Source organism: Dendropsophus ebraccatus, chromosome 10 (genome assembly GCF_027789765.1).
Source record: "Dendropsophus ebraccatus isolate aDenEbr1 chromosome 10, aDenEbr1.pat, whole genome shotgun sequence".
Taxonomy (NCBI): Eukaryota; Metazoa; Chordata; class Amphibia; order Anura; family Hylidae; genus Dendropsophus; species Dendropsophus ebraccatus.
This window is the reverse complement of record NC_091463.1, coordinates 68646106-68673653: the sequence shown is the minus strand read 5'-3', so window position 1 is coordinate 68673653 and position 27548 is coordinate 68646106. Positions and strand designations below refer to the sequence as shown.

The window sequence follows — 27548 nt, the reverse complement described above, 5'->3', positions numbered from 1 at the left end:
GGAATCCTCTGTATCGAAAAGGGAAAAAACCCTTGTGCATGCTTCGAGTGCAGCAGGCTGCGTGTGTGTGCTATGGCTGCAGTAGGCTGTGTGTGTGTGTGTGTGTGTGTGCATGCTGTGGCTGCAGCAGGCTGTGTGTGTGTGTGTGTGTGTGTGTGTATGCTATGACTGCAGCAGACTGCTTGTGTATACATTTAGTAGACAGGTCCCCTCTATTTTGCCCCTGGTAGGTAGTTATGTTCCATGTACCCCATGTAGGAATCCTTTGTATCGAAAAGGGAAAAAAACCCTTGTGTGTGCTTCGAGTGCAGCAGGCTGTGTGTGTGTGTGTGTGTGTGTGCTATGGCTGCAGTAGGCTGTGTGTGTGTGTGTGTGTGCATGCTGTGGCTGCAGCAGGCTGTGTGTGTGTGTGTGTGTGTGCGCTATGGCTGCAGCAGGCTGTGTGTGTCTGTGTGAATGCTATGGCTGCAGTAGGCTGTGTGTGCATGCTATGGCTGCAGCAGGCTGTGTGTGTGTGTGTGTGTGTGTCTGTGCGTCTGCTATGGATGCAGCAGGCTGTGTGTGCTATGGCTGCAGCAGGCTGTATGTGTGTGTGTGTGTGCTATGGCTGCAGCAGGCTGTGTGCATCTGCTATGGATGCAGCAGGCTGTGTGTGTGTGTTATGGCTGCAGCAGGCTGTGTGTGTGTGTGTGTGTGTGTGTGCTATGGCTGCAGCAAGCTGCGTGTGCTATGGATGCAGCAGGCTATGTGCGTCTGCTATGGATTCAGCAGGTTGTGTGTGTGTGTTATGGCTGCAGCAGGCTGTGTGCGTCTGCTATAGATGCAGCAGGCTGTGTGTGTGTGTGTGTGTGTGTGTGTGTGTGTGTGCGCTATGGCTGCAGCAGGCTGTGTGTGTCTGTGTGAGTGCTATGGCTGCAGTAGGCTGTGTGTACATGCTATGGCTGCAGCAGGCTGTGTGTGTGTGTGTGTGTGTGTCTGTGCGTCTGCTATGGATGCAGCAGGCTGTATGTGTGTGTGCTATGGCTGCAGCAGGCTGTGTGCATCTGCTATGGATGCAGCAGGCTGTGTGTGTGTGTGTGTGTTATGGCTGCAGCAGGCTGTGTGTGTGTGTGTGTGTGTGCTATGGCTGCAGCAGGCTGTGTGTGTGTGTGTGTTATGGCTGCAGCAGGCTGTGTGTGTGTGTGTGTGCTATGGCTGCAGCAGGCTGTGTGCGTCTGCTATAGATGCAGCAGGCTGTGTGTGTGTGTGTGTGCGCGTACTATGGCTGCAGCAGGCTGTGTGCGTCTGCTATGGATGCAGCAGGCTGTGTGCGTCTGCTATGGATTCAGCAGGTTGTGTGTGTGCTATGGCTGCAGCAGGCTGTGTGTGTGTGTGTTTGTGTGCTATGGCTGCAGCAAGCTGTGTGTGTGTGTGTGTGTGTGCTATGGTTGCAGCAGGCTGTATGTGTTATGGCTGCAGCAGGCTGTGTGTGTGTGTGCTATGGCTGCAAAAGGCTGTATGTGTGTGCTATGGCTGCAGCAGGCTGTGTGCGTCTGCTATGGATGCAGCAGGCTGTGTGCGTGTGTGTATGCTATGACTGCAGCAGGCTGTGTGTGTGTGTGTGTGTGTGTGCTATGGCTGCAAAAGGCTGTATATGTGTGCTATGGCTGCAGCAGGCTGTGTGTGTCTGTGTGAGTGCTATGGCTGCAGTAGGCTGTGTGTACATGCTATGGCTGCAGCAGGCTGTGTGTGTGTGTGTGTGTGTGTGTGTGTGTGTGTGTCTGTGCGTCTGCTATGGATGCAGCAGGCTGTATGTGTGTGTGCTATGGCTGCAGCAGGCTGTGTGCATCTGCTATGGATGCAGCAGGCTGTGTGTGTGTGTGTGTGTGTGTTATGGCTGCAGCAGGCTGTGTGTGTGTGTGTGCTATGGCTGCAGCAGGCTGTGTGCGTCTGCTATAGATGCAGCAGGCTGTGTGTGTGTGTGTGTGTGTGTGTGTGCGCGTACTATGGCTGCAGCAGGCTGTGTGCGTCTGCTATGGATGCAGCAGGCTGTGTGCGTCTGCTATGGATTCAGCAGGTTGTGTGTGTGCTATGGCTGCAGCAGGCTGTGTGTGTGTGTTTGTGTGCTATGGCTGCAGCAAGCTGTGTGTGTGTGTGTGTGTGTGTGTGTGTGCTATGGTTGCAGCAGGCTGTATGTGTTATGGCTGCAGCAGGCTGTGTGTGTGCTATGGCTGCAAAAGGCTGTATGTGTGTGCTATGGCTGCAGCAGGCTGTGTGCGTCTGCTATGGATGCAGCAGGCTGTGTGCGTGTGTGTATGCTATGACTGCAGCAGGCTGTGTGTGTGTGTGTGTGTGTGTGTGTGTGCTATGGCTGCAAAAGGCTGTATATGTGTGCTATGGCTGCAGCAGGCTGTGTGCGTCTGCTATGGCTGCAGCAGGCTGTGTGTGCTATGGCTGCAGCAGGCTGTATGTGTGCGCTATGGCTGCAGCAGGCTGTGTGAGTCTGCTATGGATGCAGCTGGCTGTGTGTGCTATGGCTGCAGCAGGCTGTATGTGTGTGCTATGGATGCAGCAGGCTGTGTGCGTCTGCTATGGATTCAGCAGCTTGTGTGTGTGCTATGGCTGCAGCAGGCTGTATGTGTGCGCTATGGCTGCAGCAGGCTGTGTGAGTCTGCTATGGATGCAGCTGGCTTTGTGTGCAATGGCTGCAGCAGGCTGTATGTGTGTGTGTTATGGCTGCAGCAGGCTATGTCTGTGTGTGTGTGTGTGTATATGCTATGTCTGCAGCAAGCTGTGTGCGTGCTATGGATGCAGCAGGCTGTGTGCGTCTGCTATAGATTCAGCAGGTTGTGTGTGTGCTATGGCTGCAGCAGGCTGTTTGTGTGTGTTTGTGTGCTATGGCTGCAGCAAGCTGTGTGTGTGTGTGTGTGTGTGCTATGGTTGCAGCAGGCTGTATGTGTTATGGCTGCAGCAGGCTGTGTGCGTCTGCTATGGATGCAGCAGGCTGTGTGTGTGCGTGTGTGTATGCTATGACTGCAGCAGGCTGTGTGTGTGTGTGTGTGCTATGGCTGCAAAAGGCTGTATATGTGTGCTATGGCTGCAGCAGGCTGTGTGCGTCTGCTATGGCTGCAGCAGGCTGTGTGTGCTATGGCTGCAGCAGGCTGTATGTGTGCGCTATGGCTGCAGCAGGCTGTGTGAGTCTGCTTTGGATGCAGCTGGCTGTGTGTGCTATGGCTGCAGCAGGCTGTATGTGTGTGTGTGCTATGGCTGCAGCAGGCTGTGTGCGTCTGCTATAGATGCAGCAGGTTGTATGTGTGTGTGTGTGTGTGTGTGTGCGTGCTATGGCTGCAGCAGGCTGTGGGCATCTGCTATGGATGCAGCAGGCTGTGTGTGTGTGTGTGTTATGGCTGCAGCAGGCTGTGTGTGTGTGTGTGTGTGTTTGTATGCTATGGCTGCAGCAAGCTGTGTGTGCTATGGATGCAGCAGGCTGTGTGCGTCTGCTATGGATTCAGCAGGTTGTGTGTGTGTGCTATGGCTGCAGCAGGCTGTGTGTGTGTGTGTGTGTGTGTGCTATGGCTGCAGCAAGCTGTGTGTGTGTGTATGTGCTATGGTTGCAGCAGGCTGTATGTGCTATGGCTGCAGCAGGCTGTGTGTGTGTGTGTGTGTGTGTGTGTATATGCTGTGACTGCAGCAGGCTGCTTGTGTATACATTTAGTAGACAGGTCCCCTCTATTTTGCCCCTGGTAGGTAGTTATGTTCCATGTACCCCATGTAGGAATCCTCTGTAATGAAAAGGGAAAAAACCCTTGTGTTTGCTTTGAGTGCAGCAGGCTGCGTGTGTGTGCTATGGCTGCATTAGGCTGTGTGTGTGCATGCTGTGGCTGCAGCAGGCTGTGTGTGTGTGTGTGTGTGTGCGTGCTATGGCTTCAGCCTTCAGCAGGCTGTGTGTGTGTGTGTGTGTGCTATGGCTGCAGTAGGCTGTGTGTGCATGCTATGGCTGCAGCAGGCTGTGTGTGTATGCGATGGCTGCAGCAGGCTGTGTGTGTGTGTGCGTGTGTGTGCTATGGCTTCAGCAGACTGTGTGTGCTATGGCTGCAGCAGGCTACATGTGTGTGCTATGGCTTCAGCAGGCTGTGTGCATCTGCTATGGATGCAGCAGTGTGTGTGTGTGTCTGCTATGGATGCAGCAGGCTCTGTGTGTGTGTGTGTGTGTGTGCGCGCTATGGCTGCAGCAGGCTGTGTGTGTATGTGATGGCTGCAGCAGGCTGTGTGTGTGGTATGGCTGCAGCAGGCTGTGTGCATCTGCTATGGATGCAGCAGGCTGTGTGTGTCTGCTATGGATGCAGCAGACTGTGTGTGTGTGTGTGTGCTATGGCTGCAGCAAGCTGTGTGTGTATGCGATGGCTGCAGCAGGCTGTGTGTGTGGTATGGCTGCAGCAGGCTGTGTGTGTGTGTATGTATGTGTGCTATGGCTGCAGCAGGCTGTGTGCATCTGCTATGGATGCAGCAGGCTGTGTGTGTGTCTGCTATGGATGCAGCAGACTGTGTATGTGGTATGGCTGCAGCAGGCTGTGTGTGTGTGTATATGTGTGCTATGGCTGCAGCAGGCTGTGTGTGCGTGCTATGGCTTCAGCAGACTGTGTGTGTGTGTGCGTCTGCTATGGCTGCAGCAGGCTGTGTGTGTGCTATGGCTGCAGCAGGCTGTATGTGTGTGCTATGGCTGCAGCAGGCTGTGTGCGTCTGCCATAGATGCAGCAGGCTGTGTGCCTGTGTGTGTGTGTGTGCGCGCGCGCGTGCTATGGCTGCAGCAGGCTGTGTGCGTCTGCTATGGATGCAGCAGGCTGTGTGTGTGTTTGTGTGTGTTATGGCTGCAGCAGGCTGTGTGTGTGTGCTATGGCTGCAGCAGGCTGTGTGCGTCTGCCATAGATGCAGCAGGCTGTGTGTCTGTGTGTGTGTGTGTGTGTGTGCGCGCGCGCGTGCTATGGCTGCAGCAGGCTGTGTGCGTCTGCTATGGATGCAGCAGGCTGTGTGTGTGTTTGTGTGTGTTATGGCTGCAGCAGGCTGTGTGTGTGTGTGTGTATGCTATGGCTGCAGCAAGCTGCGTGTGTTATGGATGCAGCAGGCTGTGTCCGTGTGTGTGTTATGGCTGCAGCAGGCTATGTGTGTGTGTATGCTAATGGCTGCAGCAAGCTGTGTGTGTACGCTATGAATGCAGCAGGCTGTGTGCGTCTGCTATAGATTCAGCAGGCTGTGTGTATGTGCTATGACTGCAGCAGGTTGTGTGTGTGTGTGTGTGTGTGCTATGGATGCAGCAAGCTGTGTGTGTGTGTGTATTTGCTATGGCTGCACCAGGCTGTATGTGTCATGGCTGCAGCAGGCCTTGTGTGTGCATGCTATGGCTGCAGCAGGCTGTTTGTGTATGTGCGTGCCATGGCTGCAGCAGGCTGTGTGTGCTATGGCTGCAGCAGGCTGTGTGTGTGTGTGTGTGCGCGCGTGCTATGGCTGCAGCAAGCTGTGTGTGTGTATGTATGTATGTATGTATGTGCCATGTGCAGCAGGCTGTTTGTGTATCTGTGTGCCATGGCTATCTGTGTGCATGCTATAGATGGCTGCAGCAGGATGTTTGTGTGTGTGTGCGCTATGGCTGCAGCAGGCTGTGTGTGTGTGTGTGTGTGCGTGCTATGGCTTCAGCAGACTGTGTGTGTGTGTGTGTGTGTGAGAGAGCGCTATGGCTGCAGCAGGCTGTATGTGTGTGCTATGGCTGCAGCAGGCTGTGTGCGTCTGCTATAGATGCAGCAGGCTGTGTGTGTGTGTGTGTGTGAGTGTGTGCGCTATGGCTGCAGCAGGCTGTGTGCGTCTGCTATGGATGCAGCAGGCTGTGTGTGTGTGGGTTATGGCTGCAGCAGGCTATGTGTGTGTGTATGCTATGGCTGCAGCAAGCTGTGTGCGCGCTATGGATGCAGCAGGCTGTGTGCGTCTGCTATGGATTCAGCAGGTTGTGTGTGTGTGCTATGGCTGCAGCAGGCTGTGTGTGTGTGTGTGTGTGCTATGGCTGCAGCAAGCTGCGTGTGTATGTGCTATGGCTACAGCAGACTGTATGTGTTATGGCTGAAGCAGGCTGTGTGTGTGTGCATGCTATGGCTGCAGCAGGCTGTTTGTGTATGTGTGTGTCATGGCTGCAGCAGGCTGTGTGTGCTATGGCTGCAGCAGGCTGTGTGTGTGTGTGTGTGTGTTTGTGTGCGCGCGCGCGTACGTGCATGTGTGTGTGCTATGGCTGCAGCAAGCTGTGTGTGTGTATGTGCTATGGCTGCAGCAGGCTGTGTGTGTGTGTATGCTATGGCTGCAGCAAGCTGTGTGTGTATGTGCTATGGCTGCAGCAGGCTGTGTGTGTGTGTATGTATGCTATGGCTGCAGCAGGCTGTGTGTGTATGTGCTATGGCTGCAGCAGGATGTGTGTGTACGTGCTATGGCTGCAGCAGGATGTGTGTGTATGTGCTATGGCTGCAGCAGGATGTGTGTGTATGTGCTATGGCTGCAGCAGGATGTGTGTGTATGTGCTATGGCTTCAGCAGGCTCCTTGTGTTAGAGAGACAGGCAAAAAATAAAGCGGTAGTCTTGACATCAGTAAAAAAAAAATCAGGGGGAACAAGGGGTGGGGATGGTAATAAAGAAGTCCTATTTATCCGTCCCGTACCCCTGCAGTGCAATGTGCTCCCAATCCTGTGATGTCATGGCCCCACTCTGAAATGCCTGCTCAGCCAATCAGTGAGTGAGGCAGGACACAGCTGCAGTCATTGAGTGGGTAGTTCCTCTGGGGTTGCGATGATTCAGGAGAGCAGATGCTGACAGAGAGCTTATAAATCTGGACCTATGGCTGACCGCTCTATATCACTATGGCTGACCTCTATATCACTATGGCTGACCTCTATATCACTATGGCTGACCTCTATATCACAGGGATCTGGCATTGTTATCAGTGTTTCTGTGTGTATGGTGAATATTAGTTGGAAACATAGAACATCTTCAGCAGGAAAAGACCACCTGCTCCATCTAGTCTAGTTGTGAATAGTTCAGGACATGGAGGCTGAAGACTGGCTGCATCCACTGCACACACAGGGCAATCTGCTTTATATCTTTGCCTTATTCCCTCAGAAGTCGCCCCAGGAACATGTAGGACATTACACTGCCTGCGCCAACATCAGCACGCAGCAAGGTCTCCAGAGACAACTGACAATGGCAGCCCTGCATTATCATTGTAAGCTCCGTACTCACAGGAGGCTACAGGGAAACTGACAGCACAGATGTGCATATATCCATACTGCCAGTTTTTCATAGCCAATAACATAAGCAGTGCATACTTACCTTTCGCTTTGCGATCTGGCCTGTTCATGAAAAATGATGTTTATCCGGGGCTCACAGTGTCACAGGGGTGTGTCTGTGACACTCTCAGAGCCTACCCTGCACAACTGCTGCCTGCCCTGCTCTCTAGCAGCTTCTTCAGGCTGCTGCCCTGCCTTTTCCAGAATCCTTTACAGCCAGAGGAGGCTGGAGAGTGGGGCAGGCAGTTACAGACACACTTCTGTGACACTGTTAGCGTGTTCATTTTTCATGAACATGCCAGATCACAAAGCAGCGCAGAAGGTAAGTATGTAAAACTGGCAGCACGGATATATACACCATGGTTTCCAGGTCCCTTACTTAGGACGCAGTGCAGCTTATTGTGGGGAAAATGGAGAGTCCAGGGGAGCTGCTGCAGAAAGGAAGAAGCTCCCTCCTTTACAGCAATTTATTACCAGGGAGACAACCTAGGGAAAGGTATGAGGGGAGAAATGGGGTCAGTAGGGGAAAGGGGAGATGAGGGTCAGTGTTGCCATTAGGGCCCGTTCACACTACAGAGATGATATTCTTTGAGTTGATTCTTTGAGCGGAGGCGTGCAAGGCCTCCCATTGAAAGAGATAGCAGGCGGGATTTGGTGTGGAGTTTTGAGTGGAATCTCTGGGCCGATTCTGTAGTGTGAACAGGCCCTTAGGGAATGTTCACACGGAGTAAAACAGGCGGAATTCTGCGGTGGAACATTCCACTGCGGAATCCCGCCTGTCTCAGTGCCCCATAGCCAGTCTAAAGGAGAGCACTCGCTCCTCCACAGCCGCTGCTCTCTGCTCACAGAAGTGACATGACATGGCTGTGGAGCAGTGCGGCGGCTGCGGAGGAGTGCACACTCTGCCATTGAGATGATATGACACACTGAGGAAGGCGGAATTCCACGGTGGAGAGTTCCACCGCAGAAATCCACCCATTTTACTCAGTGTGAACATACCCTTAGTGTGAAAGAGGGGTGGGAAGGGGTAAAAACTAACAGGTGGGGATAGGAACAAGGCTGTTGCACTATGGTGTTGGTTTCCTAGTATAGGTGGAGCAGTATGTAATTGTGAACTGTTTCCTCAGGTGGAGCAGTATGTATTTGTAAACTGTTGTTTCCTCAGGTGGAGCAGTATGTATTTGTAAACTGTTGTTTCCTCAGGTGGAGCAGTAAGTATTTGTGAACTGTTTCCTCAGGTGGAGCAGTATGTATTTGTGAACTGTTGTTTCCTCAGGTGGAGCAGTATGTATTTGTGAACTGTTGTTTCGTCAGGTGGAGCAGTATGTATTTATGAACTGTTGTTTCCTCAGGTGGAGCAGTATGTATTTATGAACTGTTGTTTCCTCAGGTGGAGCAGTATGTGTTTGTGAACTGTTGTTTCCTCAGGTGGAGCAGTATGTGTTTGTGAATTGTTGTTTCCTCAGGTGGAGCAGTATGTATTTGTGAACTGTTGTTTCCTCAGGTGGAGCAGTATGTATTTATGAACTGTTGTTTCCTCAGGTGGAGCAGTATGTATTTGTGAACTGTTGTTTCCTCAGGTGGAGCAGTATGTGTTTGTGAACTGTTTCCTCAGGTGGAGCAGTATGTATTTGTGAACTGTTGTTTCCTCAGGTGGAGCAGTATGTATTTGTGAACTGTTGTTTCCTCAGGTGGAGCAGTATGTGTTTGTGAACTGTTGTTTCCTCAGGTGGAGCAGTATGTGTTTGTGAACTGTTGTTTCCTCATGTGTTCCTACACTGCACCATGAAGCCTAGTGCCGGCACTGACTGTATTTCTGACGCTCCCGGGATATCAGCCACTATGCAGTGGGAGCACACGGAACGCTTTCTAAGCTCCTGTCACACTCCACATGACCTGCCGTAAACCCCTCCTCTCCCACAGACGTCCTATCATGTGACGTTAACTTGCGGCGCACGCGCACAAGGGATTTGAACTCTGCGCCTGCCCATTACTGACGCATGCGCCTAAGCTGACCTGAACTGCGCATGCGCACAGCGCACCTGGAACGCACTGGGGTTCCGTCTTACGTTCTCGGTGTTGTGGTTTGGCGCACTATTTACACAGAGCTCCGTTAACCCCTCCAGGACTGAACAAGGCTATGGACAGCAACGAAGCGTTTTATGAGCAGCTGCGGCTCCAGCAACTCTACGATAACCGTAAGAATGAGGACGGGACGGACCCCTTCATCTTCAAGGACCCCACTGATGGCACCGAGTATGAATGGGACCTGGAGAAGAAAGCCTGGTTCCCTAAGGTGAGCGCCCCCCTGTGGCCAGTCAGTGGTCCAGTCCTCCTCCAGAGTGTGCTAGTGGGGGGCTACTTATTGGCATTGCCCTCTTAGTATGGAGGTTTGGCAGCATGGTGGCACAGGTGGCATACCCCTTATTTGTGTAAGAGCTGTCCTGTGTAGGAATATTTGCCAGCAGTCATGTGACTGGCATTATAAAGGGGGAAGGTTGTATAAACTGCCCACAGTTGGCTGGTATCAGGGTGGGGGGTATAGGTGTCAGGTTTTTGACATTTTGTTGGTAAGGGGCGTGGCTTAAAGGGACACTCCACAATCTGTAGATAATGGTGTACAGACAGGTAGCAGTATAAAATAGAAAAAGAAACACATACTCTCACCACTGCAAAATCCAAGGCCGCTGCTCCAGTGTCCCCCACTGCGCCTGCTGCCATGACACCACGTACATTATTCTGCTAGGGTGGCAGCCACATACACATGGTGTTGCATGTTGCACAGAGGATAAAGGTATGTCTCTTACCTTCATCCTTGGCACTGTTTTAGATTTGTCTAACCTGCTGATAGTTTCCCTTTAAAGAGTAACTGTCATGTTTTTTTTTATTGCAGAAATCAGTAGTATAAGCGATTTTAAGAAACTCTGTAATAGGTTTTATCAGCCAAAAAAGCCTCCTTCTGTACTCAAGAAGCAATCTCCCAGCCCCCCCCCCTCCTCCCCCTCCCCCCCCCCTCCCACCTTAATGCCAGCTTTCGGCCGTGCATCAGTATTACACATAGCGATGCACGGATGATGATTTTTAAACATATAAAAAAGACAACGATCAGCTGATAATCGTTTCTTTGTCTGATTGTCGTCTTTATTGCATGTTGCGATAATCTGATGAATCAGCCTCATTGGGCAGATTATCTCTCTGTGTAATAGGGCCCTCATTTTAATGTGATGCCACGGCAACCAATCGACACCCCACAATTGCATCTCTAGGATGCGGATAAGAGTCCATTTAAGGGGGATTCCACCCAATGCAGTTTAAAAAAGAAAGAATTGCAAAAGCAGCCCTGTTGTACTCACTGTGTCCCCCTGAGCGTTTTGACACTATTCTTGCATTTCTGCATGCTTCTGTTCTCCATATCAAAGTTTTTAAAATTCTGTCATGTTTTTCAATATGGTGCTGGCCAGGAGACTCCAACTCCCAGCATGCACCACACCTCCTATGTCTCACTCCCACTCCTCCACCCTGTCCTAATTTCTCCCTCTCTCCCAGAGCCATTGCTGTGCTGGGGAAATGTATCTCCTGTCACCCCTCACACCGCAGACATGCCTATACTGTCCTGTCTCTCTGCAGTGGGCTGGGTTAGCAGCAGTAAATATTTACAACCTAGCCCAAAACGGAGACAGAGGACATGTGACCTTGTCTTGTAAAAAGTCTCAGTGTAACCGCACTTTTGTGCTGACATGGGGGGAGACACCTTAAAAAGATCAAAAATGGTGCAAAGGCCGTAATAACATCCAATTGCATATATATTTAACTTTTTAGGTACTATTAAATATTGCAAAGAATTTTTTTTAGTGGAATACCCATTTAAAGTGACTGTACCACCAGGCTGAAGCACTGGAGGCAGGCCGACCCACCCTTAGTGGGAGGAAATGGAGTCGCGTCATGGAGGGGCTGAGGTTTCTTCCCACTCGGGGTGGGTCGGCCTGCCTCCAGTGCTTCGGCCTGGTGGTACAGTCACTTTAAACTTAAAGCGTGTGCACCTAAATCCTGACAAAATCCTTTTAACGTGTGAACATGACCCTACAGGGTACATACACCTGTGGTTGTGAGTTCACAGCTGTAGGTGTTCCCTCCGGCCGTCGCTGTAGTTAGGTGTCTTGCTCAGTGTGCCTGCAGGTTTCTCGGTTACTTCTGCTTCTCACCATGATAGCTGCCTGGTCTCCTGACAATGTGCTGCGGGCAAGAATATTCAGTTTCCCTGCCTGGGGCTGGAATGGTAAAGGTGCTTTCTTGCCTTTGCCCTTGTGATCTTTATTTCCAGGAATGGAGCACTTGGCTCAGGCTGGCGGCTGCTCTCATCCCCTGTATTACATTTCCTGCCCTGTAAATCCACCATGTGGGACAGGCCGGAGTTGGATCCGCTGTGGAGTCTGTTTCAGTCTGTGTGACAGCTGCGTGCCTCACTCACTTGTTGGATCACAGTTATACATATTGTCAGGCTTATTCTATGCTCCACATTAGTCGGGCTTAGAGAAATTTCTATTTTTGCCATCTGTTAAGTGTTGTTGCTGTGTGCTGGGACTGTGAGCGCTCTCTGACCCGTACAGCCAGCTTTACTAAGCAGGTAGGTAGAGGCCGGCCACTGACCTTATTGCCTTGGCCTAAAAATTTCCGTTAACAGTAATGACAATTTTTTTTTTCCTGTTTTCACTATTAATCAGGTAACTGAAGATTTCATAGCGATGTATCAAGCAAATTACGGGTACAATGCTCCGGAGAACTCTGAACCTTCTCAAGCCCCAAAGGAAATCAAAGAAGAAAAACCAAAGAAAGACCCCAAACCTCAATCGGAAAAAACTGAACAGAAAGCAAAAGGGGACAAGAGGAAAGCTGATCCAGGTAATGCTCATAGCCATTAATAAACCAGACCCCATCAGAGGAAGCAGGGAAACATGTACCTCCGCCTTTCTAAGATGGGATCAGATGTATCTTTGGTACAAAACATACAGCTCTCAGAGTGGCCATGTAAATGTTTCCCTATATCACGAACCTTCGGCCCTTCAGTTGTTGCAAAAATACAATTCCCATCATGCCTGGACAGCCAAAGCCAAATTCCAATTCCCATCAACCAAAAGACTGTAGTGAAGAAGAGTTTGGATGGACACTGGAGCATGTACGGGCTCTGACACTTTAAAGTCTGGGAAACTGACAGAAATAATTGAGTGTTATGAAGTACAAGGGCACTCTGTTTTAGTCATTGGTTGAACCCCCAGTAGTCCAGCATTTATCAGCATTTCAGTGGATTGCTGACAAAGGCTTCTAGCTGTGATGCTCTTTCATACATGCTAGAAGAAATGCTTACAAGCATAATGCAGATTAGCCGTGCCATGACACTTTAAGTTTTGGATCTTTTTTTTTTTTTTTTTTTTTTTTTTTTGTGGGGGGGTTGTCGATGTCCTCTGTTATTTCCCCCACTGGTTTATGCTGGTAAGGGATAAAACACAGGCAGAGGCTGCTGTAGAATACCATATGGTTCCAGTATTGTAGTTGGAGTGGGAAATGGCGTAACAATTGTAGGTACTCTGTTTCCTTTTCTGCAGATCTGTGTCTGGTATACTCAACCATTTAGGCCCCGTGCACACAGAGCAAGACCGGCGGAATTCCGCGGCGGACAATGCCGCCAGCCTCTGTGTCGTAATGACACTCTATTGGAGGCGCGCGCGGCTCCTTTCTCCGTGCTGAAGAATGAACGTGTTTATTCTTCAGCGCCGAGAGATGCAGCACGCGAGCCTCCCATAGAGTGTCATTACGATATGGAGGCTGGCGGCATTCAATTCCGCCACTCTTGCTCTGTGTGCATGGGGTCTTCGGTATAGTTGCTCATTTAAGGTGAACCGTACAGAGGTTGTCACCATTTACATTGGTCTGTGTGTTATAAACTTCATTCAGATGTAGCATTGTTGCTAATCACTGCATAATCATAATAAAGACTGTAAGCTTGCTCTTACCTATAGTCTAAAGAAAAGACTGAAGTAATTTGTGGCAATGAAGCCTGTCAAAAGACAAACTATAGTAAGTATAGTAGAATCACTTACAGAGATGCATACTATATGATACCATGTGCTAGAGGAGTAAAACTTTTTTTCTATGTGAAAAAAAAAAATATATGAAAAGATATAAAAGTTAAAAAAAAATCTTTATAAAAAAAAATAATAATAATAATTAATGCATAGATAAAATGTTGTTTTAAAAAAGTAATTTCTAAAAAACAAACATATACACGGCGCTGTACTTAGAAAAAGCCAACTGTTATGCTGCTAAAGTGTAACAAGGGATTCCGTGGTCCCTCCTAATAGTTAAAATACGCCAAAAATGTGTGTACACTTAAAGCGCTTTAGTGCGTGCTTAAATGATGGAAAAGAAGTTTCCTGAGAGATACTGTCCTGGTAGTTTTATGATGTGGTATAGTATCCTATAGTATGCAAGGCGATGCATCAAGGCCAAAATGATCTCTGAGGAGGACGACCGCTGATCGCCGAAACATGTTAGATGTTTGACCTGCATGAACTACGGCAATTACTACAGTGACGTCACTGCTACTCCGTGGAAAACCTTTGGACTACTCACCGCATGCCGAGAGTTGGTAGTAGTGGAGCCACCGGCCGGGGCCCGCTCCCAACCCAACACCTCAACACCTACAACTACTGAAAAGATACAGAAGAATTGCGGATACTATACCACATCACAAAACTACCAGGACAGTATCTCTCAGGAAACTTCTTTTCCATCATTTAAGCATGCACTGTAGCGCTTTAATTATTTAATGCGTTAAAGGGTACTTGACAGTGTGGTGTTATCCTCGATGGTCACGCATGTTGCAGGTGATGCCAAAAGATCATATTGTTGTTCATATGCCCTATTTTAAATAATAGGCCTATGCCGGAAACTTGCCCAACATGGGACGTATTTACCACAACTTGATCTTCCAGTGTCGGATACAACTGTACTTTGATCAAGGGATAACACCATAGTGACACTATGTGATATTTCTGCATATAAGAATACAATTATTACATAGGTTTCTCTTCGCTTATTACAGGTTGGTTCAATGTGGAAGAGGAAAGAAACACAAATGTGTACGTCACAGGTTAGTGACAGCGACACACGTACATATACCCCCCCCCCCCCCCCAAATTGTACTGGATCAGGGTCCATTCACTTGGTATTTCTCCTCCCCTTACAGGACTGCCTCCTGATGTTACAAATGATGAATTTGTCGAGATTATGTCTAAATGTGGCATTATCATGCGAGATCCGCAGACTGAAGACTTTAAAATCAAGCTGTATAAGGATAAAGAAGGGAATCTGAAGGGGGATGGTCTGTGTTGTTACCTGAAGGTCAGTCATCACTCATCATTCACCCCATTAGGTGGTGTAATCTGCATACGCTCTCACTTCTGATTAACTTTTTCTGATCTTCAGTCCTATACATCATTTAAAGGGGCATTATGGTAGGCCTGCATTGATCATCAACTAAATACACAGTCTGTATTTTCTCTTTCTGTGCAATACTAAGACTGGCTCCTGTGTTGTAGTGGTAAAAGCGTATTTTTTTTTTTTTTCCTGTCAATGGTCTTCATCCAGGTATTCCTATAATGCAGCCTAATGCAGCCAACTAGAGGAAAATCATTGCGAGCTGGAGAGTGAAATGTGCCACCACAAATTTCTCCTTGCTTTTTCTCCTCATTATCGAGGGACCTCAACCAATCAAAATTGTTTTGTTTTTTAAATATGTGAAACTCTCATGGGGAGGAAAAAACAAAAACACTGGTATTCACCTGCCACTGATCCTCCTCTAGAGCCAAGTCCCTGCTGCCAAGTGTTTTTTATTTGCATCTGGACACACACTAACTGCCTGCTCGGCCAATGACGGAGGTGGATCCTTGCTGCAGCCAGTGATTGGCTGATTGGATTTCCTATGTGTCTAGACACAAGCAGGAAGTGATCCGTATTAGAGACCAGCGCCATCAGAACTGCTTTTATTGCCTTTATTTTCATGAAGACTTTCAAATATAAAATGATTTCTCTGGACTACTTCTTTTATATACACATTGCTTATGTTGTTTTTAGAAAGAATCTGTACAACTAGCTCTGAAGCTTCTCGATGAGTATGAGATCAGGGGGTACAAACTTCATATTGAAAATGCTAAATTCCAGCTGAAGGGGGAGTATGATGCAACCAAGAAGAAAAAGAAGTGTAAGGACTACAAGAAGAAGTTGTCTCTCCAACAAAAGTAAGTAGCTGTCTACTACTGTGTATAGCTGTTCTATACAGTGTGACATTTTATGTATAGACGAATATAGCATAACCCATGCCCATTAGCCTTTATAGGTTTATTGGCATTATAAATCCTGACTGAACAGTCTCCCCTCTGAACATATCCTGTTTATGCATTATATGGTTGGCTATTTATTTGAACAGACTGCATGTAATGCCCAAATTCTCTTGCAGCAGCATTTGGCTTCCCTACAGTGATAACCACAGGTTGTCAGGGTAGACTGGAGGAGATGTCAGCTTCTATTTAACCCCTTCATGTCGGCAAGCTGTATATATACAAGTTCCTGCTGCACATACCGTATATATATATTCCGGACTGTGAGAGGGGTTTGATGTGTGTGGGACTGCTGCAGTGAGAGTGGTCCAGCACACATCAGTGTCCCGGGAGCCCAGCATAATGACATGCAGCTGCCATCCTGCAGCTGCCTGTCATTAACCCTGTAAAGGTTGCGATGCACAGCGATTGCAGCATTTAGGGTACTCAGTGACAGGACAAGCCCCTGTCACTGACTGATTGGGACCCCCGCAGCATGGTTCCAATCGCGTGTACCGACTGGCGGGGATAAGTCACTTACCCCCGTCCTGTCAGATTGGCGTTTCGTGCATAGAGTCTGCTCCCAGGCAGGCTCTGTGCATAAATCAACGAAAATCCTAATCTACGCTATGTTATGCTATGGCATAGCATAGATCAGTATATGCATAGATCAGTATATGCAATCTGTTGATTGCATGTTATACTGGAAAAAAAAACAAAAAAAAAACACCCTTTTATACCTTCCCCAATAAAAGTTTAAAATACCCCCTTGCCCATTAAAAAAATCTAAATATGTAAAATAAATAAGTACATAAGTATAAATAAATAATAAATAAGTACATATCAGGAAAAAATTATAAAAAGCTACATTTTTCTTTTACACCAATATGACACTAATAAAAACTAGAGATCATGGCGCAAAAAAAGACACCCCAACCAGCCCTGTAGCTGAAAAAATTAACGCGCTATGGCTCTTAGAAGGCGAGTAGGAACATTGCACTAATTTGACCCGGGCATCAATACGCTCAGTCATAAAGGGGTTAAAAAGTCATCATGCTATTTTAATACAATGTGTGTGTAAAAAAAAAAAAAAAAAGTCTTGTGCCTGTCATTAGAAGTATAGTTTTGCCAGTCATGTCTTCTGTGGGGGGAAAAGCCATCAGGAAATCAATTTATACTACTGGAAAACGATGTCCCTTTTCCACCACAGCAGTAAATGGGAATTGCAATAAGAGACCTTAAGATAATTGAGCTTTCCCTTTGCCAACTCAGTTATGTTTCTGCTTTCAGACAATTAGATTGGAGGCCGGAGAAGAAAGACAATGAAACGAGGAAGCGTTTTGAGAGGGTCATTATTATCAAAAATATGTTTCATCCAAAAGACTTTGAGGTGAGCGATGACTTCAAGACAGTCACTCATGCATTGCTTGCTCTTTATTACTTGAGCTGTATTGGTCTTGCGGTTGCATTCTCTGAGGTGGCCTGTAGAGGTTGCTGTTGCTTCACCACTTGCAGTATGCAGTAACCTTGATGGAGAGCGATGTATATAACATACATGTGTAACAACATTTTTACCCTTACATCGCTAAGAAGAATATTTATAAGACATTAAATTATTTGCTGTCGCTGGCCTTAGTGCTAGAGCCCTGTTTTTCGCTGACATGAGTAACTTTGCAAGGCAATACCTTTATTATGCATCTACCTGTCTGTGTTTCTGAGATTTTTTTGATTTTGTTGTTGTTGTTGTTGTTGTGTTTTTTGTGGATAAAAATCCAGAAAAATTTGATTTTTTTTTTTGAAATTTTAAGTTCTCTGCTTGTACAAATGGACTTGTCACACAAATTAGTTTATTATTTATCATTTACAATATGTTCACTTGAGGTTAACACCATATTTTTTTTTTTTTTTGGGGGACCAGTTCAGTTCTAAAGTAGATTTTAGGGGTCTGTATGTTAGTAACTCATCTTCTTTTAATAACTGCACCTTTCAAAGTATTAAAAAATTACATTTAGGAAGTTTTATTAACCCTTAGGTGTTTCACAGAAAATAAAGCAAAATGGAGGCAGAACTTTAAAATGTCACATTTTCTCCCACAATTTCATTTGATCCATTTTTTCTGTAACTTGATGTAAATGATGTTCAGGTCATTCTACAGATCGGTGCAATAATGGTGATACCAAATTCATACTCTTTTATGGTTTATTACAATGTGTTGCTATATTCTGATTACCATAACTTTTTTTTTTTTTTTTTTTTTTTTGCAGGATGAGTTGTTAGTCCTACTATTTTTTGGGTACATCTCTCGCTTTTTACGGTCTCCATTATACAGTATAAGTGATGTAACTTATATTGTGCTGGTCAATATGGATATGGCACTACCTCATTTTTATGTTTAGTACAGTTTATTACATTTACACTATAAGGCTATGTTCACACTACGTAAAAGTACTGCCGTTGTTGCAATCGGCTACAGCGGCCGTACTTTGCACGAATATATACATTGCCTCTCCTTCTATAGAATCCCGGCCGGAGCGTATACGCATCGTATACGCTCCAGCCGGCATCCCTCGCGGCGCCGCAAAGAACTGACGTTAATTTTCTGCGGCCGCTATTCAATTAATATCGGCCGTAGGAAACCATGTCAGTTCACACTATGAAGCGAGTGTGCAGTGGCAAGTTCTGATGCAGGCGCGCACTGATGCGCCCGCATCGGAACTCTAAGGCAGGAAAGATCATCCGGCCGTACTGCAGTATCGGCCGGGATGATCTTTGCAGAGACCGGCCCCATACGAATTATTCCCCCCCCCCCCCCACCAACACACACACACACACACCGACAGCTGTAAGAGGGATTCTCTGTGAACGGGCTCAGCTGACCTTATTAGCTGTACTGTTTTTGAGTACTGCAGTGTGTTACCCCCGATTACCATGGCTGTTATTGGTACCCAACGATCACTCAGTGGGGTAATGGTAAAACAGACAGCTCCCTCCCTCTTTCACCCTTTCACATTGACCACAGGATCTAAAAGGCTAAACTCTCACTGTTTGAAAAACTTTTGATATGTAAAAAAAACCATGTCAAAAGTTTTGATAGGTTCATGTCTGAACATTCAGACCCAGATCAACCATGAGAATGAGCAGGGAAAGGGCCGTGCTTAGCACAGTCCTCTCCCAGCTCTGTGTCATGTGATAAGTTGAGCTCCTAATGTAAGTCTATGGAGTCCAGTTCTTTCACTGACACTGCAGCTCGTTCGCGCCCTTTAGTTCTCACGGTCAGTACGGTTCTGAGCACTCAGACCCTGACCAATCAAAACTTTTTACATGTCTCTATGACATCAAAAGTTTTTTTCAAATGACAGTGACACTTAAACTATCCGTATTTGAGCTCCGCTCCTCACAATTTTGACGGGAGCCCGGCAATGTGTGACAGCCAGGTTCTGCCACAAATGACAAAGTCACTGCCCATCAGCTGGTACCATCTTCCTGACATACCTGGTACATCTGATGATTAACAGAAACAACTATGAACAGCAGCCAGATTTATGCTACATGTGCCCCAGTCTTTTGGTAAGGCCGGGCAGTAGTAGGTGACAGCTCTGCACGCTGCTGTCTGTCTGTGACCTGTGACTTTTGGAGCCTGCACTGTGTTGCCGGAGGTGAGAGCAGTGCATATAACCTGCATATACCCTGCTATACTGTCCTGTAGACTGTTAGGTGCTTAGTGTATCTGTGCGGTGGAGTGCCCATTTATTGACATATTTGCATTAATCAGGGTATGGGCCATACCTTTCATTAACAAATGCTTTGCTTGATGACAAATCAACTGAATTTCTGGATATACAAGTACCAGTCCGACCAGATTGCTGTATATTTTTATGACCCTGAGGAATGTGGGTTGGGCGCCTTCTTCTACCTCCACGTCTTGGAGTGTTGCTACTGTTGTCTGTTGTAAGTGATCAGGTAGACAGTTATTATAGAAATATGTCTACAAACACCGATACAGACAATCCCATCCTCTGTCCCTTATCATTAGCATTAGTTACTTATTACACGCAATGTCCGCATTACATGAGTGGAAGCAGGAAAACTTAGGAAACCCTTGGAGAGTTTAAAATGTGTTTTAAAGGGGTTGTCCAGCACCTCTCCACTGCCCAGTCTGACACTGGCCATAAAGAGACACTGCTGCGTGCCAGGTATCTCTCCACACCTAATTTCTGAATATGCAGAATAAAAAGGCGCTGGACATCCCTTTTTAATTTTTTTGTTTGTTTGTATGTCAATTTGTGTATATAACACAATCAGCTGTGTATCACATGTAGTGCGTGTTGCTCAATCCACATCTTAAGTTCTTTCCCCTTATGTAAATGGAAATTTTTTTCTTGCCATGTCAGCTAAGTGAGTGGGCTTTTTCTGGTATGAAAAGCTGTAAGCCATTGTTTCCCCAGTCCTCTCTGCCACCAACAGGTCATGTTTTGAGGATTTCCTTAGTTTTTCACAGGTGATATAACTATAGTCAGGTATACATCAGGTATTATCACAGGTGTTCTTTGTATGGGATTTCCTTAAAACCTCACCTGTTGGTGGGTCATGAGGACTGGAGTTGAGAAACACTGCTGTAGGCCAATCGTACATTATTTTCCGACTACCCTCACTCTGTTTTACCAGGAAACTGCAGCTTCATCCCCCTCCTCCCTCTCTGCTATATACTGCTTTATATCAATTTTTATATGTAAAAACATATGTTTTAAGAATAGAGCTTTGGGAAAAGTTGCCATTTTTATAACCTCTTGTGGTATATCCCCATATCTTCAATGCATCTTTTGTTTTGCTTCTACAGGAGGATCCTCTTGTACTGAATGAAATTCGGGAAGATCTCCGGTCTGAATGTGAAAAGTTTGGACAAGTGAAGAAAGTCCTTATATTTGATGTAGGTATTTGGCATTATGTGTTGAACACTTAGACATAGTTTTTCCTTTGATAGTACACCACCATTATTTTACTTTATTATGCGTCAGACATCTGTCGTGGCTAGAGATGAGTGAACCTTGGGTATGCTTGGGGCTCGTCTGAACCCGCTGCTCTGGATTTGAAAAACGGTGGCTGCAGAACTTGGATGTACCTCTAAGGCTGCCTGGAAAACATGGATACAGCCATTGGTTTTATCTATGTTTTCCAGGACTCCCTAGGGCTGCATCCAAGTTCTGCAGCCAAATCCCGAGCGTTCGGGTTCAGACGAGCCCCGAGCATACCCAAGGTTCACTCATCTTGGCATAATAAAAGAAACTAATTGTATTGGATTGGTGTTCTATTGTTTTTAAATGTTACCAGTCTTCAGTAGCAGCAGTAGTACATGGGTATACAGGGCTCCAGACTAAAAAATTTACCTGGGAGCCATTGGCTCCTAACCTGAAAAATTTAGGCGCCAAATAGAATATTTGGTCGCCAACATTTTAAACCATGTAAAATTAATGTTATGTTAAATGGGACTTACTGTGTGCAGAGGCCGCGGCAGCATCCTCCTCCTCCTCCTCCTCCTCCTTTAGATTCTCTCTTTTCTTAGTTTGAAAACGTTCAACATGGAAACTTGCAACTTGACAACCATATACAGTCTGACTCAGTACTTCAGCTTCACTTGGCTAGCCTTTTAATGAGGCTTACTCTTCTGAACTTGAACTTAAAGGGAACCTGTCACCCCCGGTGACGGGGTGACAGGCTCCCAACCCCCCGTTAGAACCCCCTATACTCACCTCATCTTCACCCCGCTTCTGAAGATGGTCGGGTCACGGAGATCTCAGCCGCTGCAGCCCGGCGTGCGCTGAGAGATGAGTCCAACGCTCATAGAGAATGACGGGAGAGTCCAGCGCTCCGTCATTCTCTATGAGCGTTGGACTCATCTCTCAGTGTGCGCGTCAGGCTGCAGCGGCTGAGATATCCGTGACCCGACCATCTTCAGAAGCGGGACCCGGCGCGATGAGGTGAGTATAGGGGGTTCTAAAGGGGGTTGGGAGCCTGTCACCCCGTCACCGGGGGAGACAGGTTCCCTTTAAAAGCTTGCAACAGTCTATACATACGGAGCTAGACTTATGACTGCAGCCATAGTGACCCCCCACAAGATGTGTATATAGATAGATATATCTCTCACCTAGTGACTAATGCAAGTGACCCCCTACAATACAGACACCTGAGGGGCCCTGATAATAATAATTGTGCATATATCTATCTCCCAGTGTCTGCAGCCAGTTTGCCCTACACTTATAGATGGCCCCCTCTACCCCCATTATAGATGCCCCCTCTACCCCCATTATAGATGCCCCCTCCTCCCCCCCATTATAGATGCCCCCTCTTCTCCCCCCCTTATAGATACCCCCTCCCCTTATGGATGACCCCCTCCCCTTATGGATGACCCCCTCTACCCCCATTATAGATGCCCCCTCCTCCCCCCCCATTATAGATGCCCCCTCTCCCCCCCATTATAGATGCCCCCTCTTCTCCCCCCCTTATAGATACCCCCTCCCATTATAGATGCCCCCTCTACTCCCCCCCTCCCCTTATAGATGCCCCCTCTCCCCCCCATTATAGATGCCCCCTCTTCTCCCCCCCTTATAGATACCCCCTCCCCTTATAGATGGCCCCCTCTCCCCCCCCTTGAAGATGGCCCCTCTTCTCCCCCTATTATAGATGCCCCCCTTCTCTTCCCCCCATTATAAAGCCCCCCCCTTTCCTCTATGCTAAGCAGTATTTAAAAAAAACAAACACACAAACTCACCTGACAACCCGCTCCCCCGGCGATCCTCTTCTTCTTCGGACGCTGTCCCCGGCTGATGCGCAGCTGCCGGGGGTGTCCCGTCCTATCCCCGGCAGCGCGGCGCGTCAGTGAGCTCCCTGTACGCCGGGGCTGTGACTTCTGACACAGGAAGCGTCTCTGACGTGCGCTTCCTGTGCCGGAAGTCAGGGCCCCAGGCAGCTCACTGATGCGCCGCGCTGCCGGGGATAGGACGGGACACCCCCGGCAGCCGCGCATCAGCCGCGCATCTTAAAGAGACAGCGCGCCGCCGCCGGGGCCAGTCGCAAATGGCGCCCAGATTAATAAATCTGGGCGCCATTTGCAAAATGTCAGTCGCATTGGCGACCATTTTGGTCGCCATCTGGAGCCCTGGTATATATGTTTTATACCTTTTTTTTTTTTTTTTTTTTTTTTTTTTTTTAACCACCTTTCTTTATATTCCTATTTAGCGACATCCAGATGGAGTTGCATCAGTGGCATTTAAAGATGCAGAACAAGGTGATGCGTGTATACTGGCCCTCAACGGGAGGTGGTTTGGTGGTCGGCAGCTAGATGTTCAAGCCTGGGATGGTGTGACAGATTATCAGGTATGGCACAACTAAGAATATTATACTTTTTGAATGTGATTTTTCACAAGCCCTACTTAGATACCTTATTGCTGGAGTAGTTAATGTTATTAAGTCAGACTAAAAGCCAAATATGTGAATACACAACATCACCCTGAGGGGTAGTTCATATGACCTCCTCACCTCCCTGGTTACTTATTTTACTTTACTATTAGCCTTTTGCAGGTTAAGTGTTAACATCAGAGTACTTTAAGTAGATGTCCGGTGCTAATAGAAGGCAGGCGGCTACTAATTATTTTGAGCTGATGTAGCCTACAGTGAGGGATTTTAAGGCCCTTTCGCATGCTACAAGGGATCGTCCAAGTGTAGCCTCCCAACAGTGTTCTAAATTAACAGCAGTGAGTTAGTCTGTATCAGCAGATGCAAGAAAAACACACTGAAATTTGTCACATCCATCAAGAGGATCCATGAGGATGACCAAGCAGGGCCATGTCTGCAATAAGGCAAGAGGATTATCTTGCCTCGGAGGACAAATTGCAGAGCCCCTAAGGGGTGGCATGTTCCATGGAGTGGCTTCAAATCATACAGTCCAGAATCTTCCGCTACCACCCCCCCCCCCCCCCCCCCCGTCTCTCTAATTCTGTACTCCATTGACCCCATGACTTGCAAATGATAGTTGTACACAGAGGTGGAATGCAAGCAGTAATTATTTGGTGTATGACTATTGTATACAAGTATACAGTACACTTTGCTGGCATGTTATATGCTGCAGATTTTCTGCACACAAGTCGTATGGCATTTCAGTTTTTGCCTTAGACAGGAGGAAAGCTATAAACAGCCCTGTCACCAAAATAATATTATATTTCTGTATTGAAGCCTCTTGATTCAGATTTTTTTTCACTATAGTGAATGCAACTGAAAGGTGTATTCTGTAGCTGCACAGATACATGTGTACAATAATGATCTATAGGGTAGGGTGCACGCCTCACCGGGCAAGAATCCAATTCTGTATATTCAATCAAAATAAAGAATTGAAGCAGCATGTCCAGAAAGTGATTGCTGTGGCTGTTTAATGACACTATGCCAGCACTACACTCATGCTTTGACGTTGCATCAGGTGGGAGAAAACAATCACTTTCTGGACCTGCTTCCTCCATTCTTTACTTTGTAGTGAATGCAGCTGTGATCATGGCTGAAATGGCTTGGCCACTTATCTCCTCAGTCCTGGTACCCCATGGACACACTTAGAAGACAGATATTCACAGGGCATGTATTATAGTTCTGCACCTGCTGGCGCCATTTAAAGGGATTGTGTCATCAGTAAATGATCTAGTACGTTTAGCTTAAAATTTTTTTTTTATATTTATTATTTTTTTACCTAATTCTGTTCACGCTCTGTACTTAGCCTAATAATAAGCAGCCACTTCCTGTTGTTTAGAAAATTTCTATGTCTTCTTAATGTCATCATTGAATGTCTCAGTTGGACATTGCCGGTTAGTTTTGCCGTCGCTGAACATACCTGATTTATTGCTGTTTGTTTTTTTTTTTTGTTGAGCTGTTTCTATAGCTATGTCATCATACGTTCTACTCCTGGCCATTCATAATAACCTGGTAATTATTGTCTCCATTCTGCCGAGAGTCATTCATGCCTTGCACTTGGCTGTGATTTCATAGAAGCAGGAATGTGGTATAAGACTCTGCCAGTGCTGATTCAGTGGTGTGGAATTGGCCTTGGTTAAAGCATGAACTCTTGAGACATTTGTGCTTGTCCAAAGATGTCCTGTACAATCAGTAGTGCTGATTTCTTTTACAAGACAATAAAGAAAGTTATGTAGGTTTTTAATGTATTTATTTTCAAACATTTAAATGGTTGACAGACTCTTTAGAGGGACTCTCCCATTTTCTGTCATTCAAAAACCTCAGAAATCAATGTTGGTGGAGTCCTGTGATCAGTTTAGCATGTAAATAGGTAGGAAATACACTTTAATCTAACCTGCTGATAGCCCCCTAATGTACATGGGGCACCAAGGAGAAAGCTATGTCTCTTACCTTCCTCCTCGGCTCTGTTCCCGTGCAGTTAGTAGTTGAATCCACGGCCAAGAGCACCGTTAGTGGTACTGCCCACCCTTAACGCCCTATTCCGGCCAACCCGCTCCATTGATTATCAATAGAAAGAGCAGGCCAGCTTGACACAATGGAGGCGGGGCAGTGCTCCTAACGGTGTTCCAGGCCATGGAGTCAACTACAAACTGCACAGGAACAGCGCAACGGAGAAAGGTAAAACACATACCTTCCTCCTCAGCGTCTCATGCGCATTAGGGGTTATCAGCAGGTTAACCAGTTGATAGTTACCCTTTAAAGGGGTTATCCCGCGAATTGAAGGGAATAAAATAGCCCACGAGTAATATATACACCACTGTTATAACACTATCCATGTGAAAACTGTCCATGATCATTTTCACTTTTTTTTAGCCTATTTCTTCACTTCTCTGCAGTTTTGCTGCCTGTACTTTCTTCAGGTGGTCACCAGCGTAGTCATGTGAGCAGGAAGCAGCTCTGTTTCCCAGGAGTGCTTTACAATGACTCCATGGTTATTACAGCACATTTCTTACATCTCCTTCCACTGACCTGAATAAAAACTAGTCCCTCACACAAAGCTACAGAGATCTAATAAGTGGCACTATAGCATTTAATTTAGGATTGCCTGTCAATTAGAGTTCTGTACAAGGATTACTGATTTGACATAAGGCTTTCCAACTTTTGGTTATTAACAAATTCTTCTTGAAACAGATTGAAGAGACGTCTCGAGAAAGAGAAGAGCGACTCAAGGGCTGGGAGAACTTTCTACAGGCCGATAAGCAAAATACACCTGGGGGTGAGAGTGATGAGAAGTCGACACCTTCTGTAAATAATGGACAGTCTGAAAACAAAGAAGACACCAGAACAGAACCAGCACATGATACAGACAGTGCCCAGCAGCCAGGAGGTCATGAGGCCAAACTGGCTGCTGAGGATGATGCCGCATCCACAGACAGCAGTATCGGTAACAGTGATGATGAAGACGGGGAAGAACAGTCATAGAGCTACAAGTTTTTATAGCTTGCTGCTTGTAGCTGTGTCATCTACTTTTAGGCTGATTTCAATGTAGTACTTGCAGACTGTTGGCTACTTTAATATTTGTTTGATTCATTTTTCTTAATAACTACATTGTTTAACAAACTTTCTTGAAGTTTCTTGGATTTACACTTTTAGATTTGCAAGGACATGTCATATCATACCAACATCATTTCCAGGGCCAGACATCAGTCTTGATCTCTTAACACTGCTTTGTCAGATGAAACTCATGGCTGCGTTAAGATCTTGATCAAAAGCTTTGGATTCTGTACTGAAATCTATATAACAACATGTGAGTCCAGCAACAGTCCACACCCCATACATCTTAATCGGGTTTCTGCAACCCCATTCATATGCAATGAAAATTTTTCTACATGCACGTAGAAAAAAAATAGCTGTGGAAGTAGGTAGCTTGCTATACGTACAAGCCCACACAGAATTGAATGGCAGTGGAGCTTATCCTGCTGTGAATCTGCTGCAGAATTAAAAAAGATCAGATGTGTGAATATACTCTTAGGGTAGCTTCACACACACACACACACACACACACACTGTATCGCAGCAGATTTTCTGCTGCAGATCCGCAGCTGATTTGCTCTAGATAACTGAACACCGCATTAAATCTGCACCTGCGCATCTGCTGCGGATCCGGTGTGTGTGAAGGCACCCTTAAAGCGTAACTGTCATTTCAGGGTCATTTTTCTGAAAACAGTAGATATCTAGTACAAGTGATTTTAAGAAACTCTGTAATAGGGATGCACGATGCACCGAAATATCGATACTACTATCGATATTTCGGGCCAAAAAACGATTCGGTACCAGGATTTCCTGGTATCGATACTTTATATTAAGCTGCCTAATAACGCAGCTTAATATAAAGTATAGAGCAGTGAACATGGCCGGCGGCTAGCTAAGCGCCGGCCATGTTCTCTGTGTGCCGCCCCCGGCCCACTGCCGTCACTTCCTCCTCCTCCGCCCGCCCCTTCCTCCGCTCACTGCAGGGAGAAGTTATAGCCGGCACACAGCGATCGCTAGTGCCGGCTATATAACTGTGCAGATGCGGCTGTCACACTGACAGCGGCCTCTGACCCATCCTGAGCCTCTCCAGAAGCAGTGGGGGTCGGCTACTATGTGTAACAGACCCCCGCTGCTAATCACCCGCAGCCTGTCACATCTCAGCCTCCTGTTCCCCCCTGTCATGCAGCCGTCCATCTGCGGCGCTGTTCCTGTGCATATTCATGTGTGCACTCTCGGTGGCTGCTCTTCCTGACCGGCCTGAGTGTGCACACATGAATATGCACGGAGGAACGGAGACCTGACAGCTGGGAGCTTCCCGGAGCTGAGGGGAGGGGGGATTTGTAAAGGGAGCTAATTTAAGGTGGAACAGACCGCCTGAATCTTGGCCAGCAGCAAA

At 47.0% G+C, this 27548-nt stretch overlaps 1 protein-coding gene across 1 annotated transcript; it reads left to right on the top strand.

The window, feature by feature from the left end:
- The first annotated feature begins 9311 nt into the window (after positions 1 to 9311).
- Positions 9312 to 27365, top strand: HTATSF1 (HIV-1 Tat specific factor 1). Its single transcript, XM_069986482.1, has 9 exons — positions 9312 to 9594; positions 12020 to 12197; positions 14398 to 14445; positions 14542 to 14696; positions 15429 to 15592; positions 16961 to 17060; positions 20508 to 20597; positions 22904 to 23041; positions 25811 to 27365. The coding sequence occupies exons 1-9, from the start codon at positions 9439 to 9441 to the stop codon at positions 26099 to 26101; spliced, it is 1320 nt and encodes a 439-aa protein (XP_069842583.1). The 5' UTR covers positions 9312 to 9438; the 3' UTR covers positions 26102 to 27365.
- The last annotated feature ends 183 nt before the right edge of the window (positions 27366 to 27548 follow it).

Bases quoted from the DNA above. Each gene is read 5' to 3' on its own strand.
- HTATSF1 (XM_069986482.1), top strand. From the start codon at position 9,439: ATGGACAGCAACGAAGCGTTTTATGAGCAGCTGCGGCTCCAGCAACTC. The intron at 20,598-22,903 runs GTAGGTATTTGG...ATTCCTATTTAG, and splicing joins AGAAAGTCCTTATATTTGAT to CGACATCCAGATGGAGTTGC. The intron at 23,042-25,810 runs GTATGGCACAAC...TTCTTGAAACAG, and splicing joins ATGGTGTGACAGATTATCAG to ATTGAAGAGACGTCTCGAGA.